The sequence below is a fragment of the Pongo pygmaeus genome, chromosome 19 (assembly GCF_028885625.2).
Source record: "Pongo pygmaeus isolate AG05252 chromosome 19, NHGRI_mPonPyg2-v2.0_pri, whole genome shotgun sequence".
Classification (NCBI taxonomy): domain Eukaryota; kingdom Metazoa; phylum Chordata; class Mammalia; order Primates; family Hominidae; genus Pongo; species Pongo pygmaeus.
The window spans coordinates 74,304,674-74,310,673 of record NC_072392.2 but is presented as its reverse complement, the minus strand read 5'-3'; the positions used below and the strand labels follow the sequence as shown (position 1 = coordinate 74,310,673).

Genomic DNA, 6,000 nt, shown 5'->3' with positions numbered 1-6,000 from the left:
GTGGGCTTCTGTTCAGAGGTGAGTTTCCCAGAATCTGAAGACCCCTTGCAATCTGGACCTTTTATACACCTGGCCTCCAAAGTTTCCACCGATCAGCAGGACTTTTCCTTGTTGCTGTTAACATTGTTTTCCACAGTCCTTTTGGTATTGTCAAAGGGGAAGTTCTTTCTTGAAGATTATGAATCTATTGAAAGTAAGTGTTTAATCTGTTTCTTAATTGTGAATTACTCATAGACACTTTGTTTCAGATAAAAGGAAGGCAGTCTCATCATCAGCATCATTCCCGCTCTGACCATCATCTGGTCATGTGATAGTTCCTGTTGATCTGGGAGGCTCACGTAGTTCTCTCTGGCCAGCCTCATGTTTGGCTGTATGTAGGCTAGGAAGTGTCTGTGGGGAGAAGCATGACGCTGATGTATTTATGGTGAGAAAATTAATTCATGCCTGGGCCCAAGACTAGTCACCCACCAAATTTTAACTCAAGACTAACAGGCATCTCTCTGTGCCACCCTTACCATCTGTGCCTTTCAGTTCTTTTAACGTCACTTGGGAAGAGGCTGTCTGACACAGTGTGTTCCATGTGGCAGAGCAGATCGAGAACAGGTGGATGCAGAGAAATCCACTGGGATTTAGACAGCATCAAGCAATCTATGCCCTGGGGCAACCATTCATTCTGACTTGTCTGTGAGTGTGGGGATTGCCAGGTTGATAATGGAGGACTTTCTATTACATAACTGCTTGAGATTCAGGCCAACCAGTATGCGCTGTGGTTCAAGCCCTAAACTAGTTACTAGCAAAGTAAGTGTCATTTCTTTTATTTATTTATTATTATTATACTTTAAGTTTTAGGGTACATGTGCACGATGTGCAGGTTAGTTACATATGTATACATGTGCCATGCTGGTGTGCTGCACCCATTAACTCACCATTTAGCTTTAGGTATATCTCCTAATGCTATCCCTCCCCCCTCCCCCCACCCCACAACAGTCCCCAGAGTGTGATGTTCCCCTTCCTGTGTCCATGTGTTCTCATTGTTCAATTCCCACCTATGAGTGAGAATATGCGGTGTTTGGTTTTTTGTTCTTGCGATAGTTTACTGAGAATGATGATTTCCAATTTCATCCATGTCCCTACAAAGGACATGAACTCATCATTTTTTATGGCTGCATAGTATTCCATGGTGTATATGTGCCACATTTTCTTAATCCAGTCTATCATTGTTGGATATCTGGCTTGGTTCCAAGTCTTTGCTATTGTGAATAGTGCCGCAATAAACATATGTGTGCATGTGTCTTTATAGCAGCATGATTTATAGCCCTTTGGGTACATACCCAGTAATGGGATGGCTGAGTCAAATGGTATTTGTAGTTCTAGATCCCTGAGGAATTGCCACACTGACTTCCACAATGGTTGAACTAGTTTACAGTCCCACCAACAGTGTAAAAGTGTTCCTATTTCTCCACATCCTCTCCAGCACCTGTTGTTTTCTGACTTTTTAATGATTGCCATTCTAACTGCTGTGAGATGGTATCTCACTGTGGTTTTGATTTGCATTTGTCTGATGGCCAGTGATGGTGAGCATTTTTTCATGTGTTTTTTGGCTGCATAAATGTCTTCTTTTGAGAAGTGTCTGTTCATGTCCTTCGCTCACTTTTTGATGCGGTTGTTTGTTTTTTTCTTGTAAATTTGTTTGAGTTCATTGTAGATTCTGGAAGATAACATTTTAAATGATTCTACTTGAATATCAATTTTGGGGGACACAAATTAACCCATAACACTGGAGAATCTCATAGTGTGTCCATGTCCAGTGATAACCAGAAATCAGTAAGAACAGCAATCACAGTGGACAATGGTATAGTAACTAGAGGCTCAGACCATTCAGAAAGGAAGTTCTGAGCTACTCTATCAGGCAGTTATCCAGACCAAGAAGAGTGATGGCCAGGGGTGAAGGGAGACTAGAGCTGGTGGTAATTAATGGAGATTAGGAATCTCAGGTGCACAGTATTATAGCAGCAGTAAGTGTAGCTTATTTCATTGCCCTTCCTTTTACATCTCAGTTCCTCTTTTTCCCTCTCTCTCTTCCTTCCTTCCTTCCCCTCCTTCTTTCCTTCCTTCCTTCTTTCTTTCTTTCTTTCGTTCTTTCTTTCTTCTTTTCCTTCCTTCCATCTTTCTTTTCTTTTCTCTCCTCTTCTTTTCTCTTTCTTTCTTCCTTTCTTTCTTTCCTTCTTTCCTTCCTTCCTTCCTTCTTTCTTTCTTTCATTCTTTCATTCTTTCTTTCTTCTTTTCCTTCCTTCCATCTTTCTTTTCTTTTCTCTCCTCTTCTCTTCTTTTCTCTTTTTCTTTCTTCCTTCCTCTTTCTTTCTTTCTCTTTCTTTCTTTCTTTCTTTCTTTCTTTCTTTCTTTCTTTCTTTCCTTCCTTCCTTCCTTTTCTTTCTTTTCTTTTTCCTCCTCTTCTCATCTTCTGTCCCTTCTCTTCCTCCTCTTCCTCTCCTCTTCTTCTTCCTTCTTCTAGAGGTTATTACTGTCCATCACATTTAAGTAGCAAAGATTCGACTTGACTGGAGCTAATTGTAGATCGTAGACAAGTTTTCATGACTGCACCCATATATCTTGGATGTCAGTGTGCTTGGACTAATTTCTGTCTGTCAGAATCTGCATCTCTGTGCCTAAGACCTCTTGTAATGCAGCTTTAGAAAGAAAGTCGTGTCACCTGTGAATGCAACACAGAGAAAAACACTCAACCAATGATTCTGGAGAGCTGATTTATAAAGACTCTAGCTTCCTCATTCCTGAAGTAGGATAATTCTAGCTGTGTGTTTTTCCTTATTTCTCATAGATTTCCCTTTAGTTTAAGCTTTAGTTGGTGACTGTGATACTGACTTAATAGTGTACCTTCTTCTGTATCACTTCCCCAATCCCTACCGGTGTGATCTGTACTTCCCAATAAACTAGTTTCACTGGAATACTTTCCTCAGAGTCTCTCCTGGGAGAAACTAATCTATGACAATACGTTAACTTTCTCAGCCTCAAATTTCTCATCTCTACAAAGGGGACATTAATACCTATTTTGAAAGTTTGTTAAATTGTTAATAATAATATACACAAAGCATGTAGCCAATACCCATCATATTATAGGCAATGCAGAGTTAGTAGTTTTTGTTCAGAAAATTCCCAATTTTAGTGTTGAAGATAAGAATATTTTTGTAATAATTACTAGATCAACTGAATACATTTTTCCAGCTATATTGAGGTATAATTAACAAACAAAAATTGTGTATATTTCAGGTATACAAGGTGATGTTCTGATATATATATTCATTGTGAATAACATATTTATTAGGTCACGTAGTCACCATTTCCTTTTTATTTTTCTGGTGTGAACATTGAAGATCTACCTTCTTGGTAAATTTCAGGTATATGATAAAGTGTTTTTAACTATAGTCACATTACTGTACGTTAGACATGCTGAACTTATTCATCCTTCATAACTGATGCTTGTCAAAGAGAATGTCTTAGTTTTCATCTCCTTTACTTCATCCCTCAACGATGATCACAGTCAGTGGCCGTTGTCTCTTAGCCAAGTCTTCACAGCATTTTAGATTCACAGTCTCAGAAGTTGGCGTCTGTCATGGAAATCTACATTTTTAGCTCATCAGAGGTATTTCTACCACTCCCCTGCTGGTAGGAGGCCCCAAGAAGGTGACCCAGGTCCCTGACTTTTCAATTTCTCTCAGAGCCAGCATCAATCAATCCTTTCATGAGTGAATGGTTATCTTACATCAGTTCAGGACCCGAAGCACCAACATCTGTCTATTATGTCTTCTATGAATGCACAAGTTCTACCTTGCTCCTTTCTTAGATTCTTCTGATTTCCCTGAAAACAGAAGTTTTTCATTTCTCTAGGTTCTTCATATTGGCCTCACAAAATGTGGAAGGTTGTTTTATTCCCTTCCTTAGCTCAGAGATTATGGGTTGTGCCAAGTCTTACCTGCCCATTGCATAGTTTCTCAATTCCCAGCTTTGTTCTTACATAATTTTACTCATAACACTTCAAGTAGGGGACAAATTGTCTTAATGTGGCATAATGTATGGTCTGTATTTTACAAGGAATAACTTAGTTTTATTTACTTTGTCAATAGGTATTCAGGAGACCGATGCTGTATAAGAATTTTATTTACGTCACACTGAGAATAAGTTTCTTCAGATGAGGCTCCGTCTCCTGAGTCCACAATAAATTCTCAAACATTTTTTGACGCAGATGAACTGAATGAATGGCTGGTCAGAGGCTGAGATAAAAAGATCCCTGCATTCAGGGCAGCCATTAAATGCATATCATGCAGCCTTTGCTCACTGAGGTGTGGGGAACTACTTCGGGATTTTTTTGTGTGTGAACAAAAGCGTTATCTGCAAATATGACAGATTATTCCTCTCATTGTTAAATAAACTCAAGTACACATCTTGCTAGTGCTGACTTCCAGTGTCATTTCTACTATATTGAGAGTTAAATGTAAGTGTCCTTGGGCAGAAAGAGAGGACCTCACCTTCGACCAGAGTCTGCCCCTTACTAGCTACATAACATCACACAGTAAATTTTTCTCAGCTGAAAAATTGGAGGTAATAATACACGATCATCTGTTTTGAGTATCAAATTGGATAATACCTATGGTATGTGATATGTGTGTAAATCCCATATCAGGAATGCTTTCAAACAAAACAAAACACTATATGAGATGAGAATGGTTCAAAGTTTATTCAGAAACATATAGGTAAGAATCTCTGCTACCAGGGACATAACCCAAAGTTATAATGAAAAGAAGAAAGAAGGATAAAAGAACCATGAGAAGGATATTGAAAACAAAAATATAATTTCGAAGATTATTGATCAGTTGCAGAAGCCTAAATTCCTCAGAAGCAAAGAATGAAGCTCTTGATTTTTGAGTCAAAGCTGAGATCATGACTCCAAATTGAGAACAGATGAAGCTGGACATGATCCACAAGGTGTAAGGAAAAAGAGAAACAGGATAAAGTATTCTGCCATCCCTCAAGCAGATTCCTAAGATTTTAAACATGCAGAGAATTCATAAAAATTTGGGTGAGAGCATGGTGGCTGTCAGCAGCAAAGTAAATTAGTCCCTCGAAAGATAAGTCAGTTGAGCAGAAGGTTGTTGTGTGAGGATGGTAGTTCTCTTGGGAGTTGATTAGCAGCAAGAAGGCTGGCAGCAGCTGGACACACAGGTGGGCTGGAAGCAAGTGGTCCTGCAGCAGGTGGTCTCACAGCAGGCTGGGCGGCAGCAGGGCTGGCAGCAGCTGGAGCCACAGCTCTGGTTGAGGCAACCAGGCAGGCAGACAGTCGTGGGGTGGTAGCAGGTTCTTCTGCAGTACACAGGTGCACAGGAGTTGCTCTGACCACAGCTGGACCCACAGCTGGTTTGGCCACAGCAGCTGGACCCACAGCAGGTGGACTGGCAGCAGGGTGTGCTGCAGCAGGAAGGCTGGCAGCAGCTGTTCACACAGGTGGGCTGGCAGCAGGTGGTCCTGCAGCAGGTGTTTTGATAGCAAGTTGGGCGGCAGCAAGGCTGGCAACAGCTGGACACACAGCAGGAGGGCTGGCAGCAGGGTGTGCTGCTGCAGGTGGTCACAGTGGTGGGCTTCCAGCAAGTGGTCCTGCAGCAGGTGGTCCTGCAGCATGTAGGCTGACAGCAAGGGGAGCAACAGTGGGTCATGGTGTCAGGGGTGGAGGGTGGGCTTCTGTTCAGAGGTGAGTTTCCCAGAATCTGATGACCCCTTGCAGTCTGGGCCTTTTATATATCTGGCCTCCAAAGTTTCCACCAATCAGCAGGACTTTTCTTTGTTGCTGTTTACATTGTTTTCCACCATCTGTTTGCTACTGTCAAAGGGGAAGTTGTTTCTCAAATCTTATGAACCTTTTAAACTAAGGGTTTAATCTGTTTCTTAATTGTGAGTTACTCATTGAAAGTTTGTTTCAGATAAAAGGAAGCC

At 41.0% G+C, this 6,000-nt stretch overlaps 1 protein-coding gene across 1 annotated transcript; it reads right to left on the bottom strand.

Moving 5' to 3' along the window:
* Positions 1 to 4,748: 4,748 nt before the first annotated feature.
* On the bottom strand, positions 4,749 to 5,787 carry LOC129018063 (keratin-associated protein 9-2-like). The gene has a single exon (XM_054459245.2). The coding sequence runs from the start codon at positions 5,721 to 5,723 to the stop codon at positions 5,199 to 5,201; it is 525 nt and encodes a 174-aa protein (XP_054315220.2). The 5' UTR covers positions 5,724 to 5,787; the 3' UTR covers positions 4,749 to 5,198.
* Between the last annotated feature and the right edge of the window lie 213 nt (positions 5,788 to 6,000).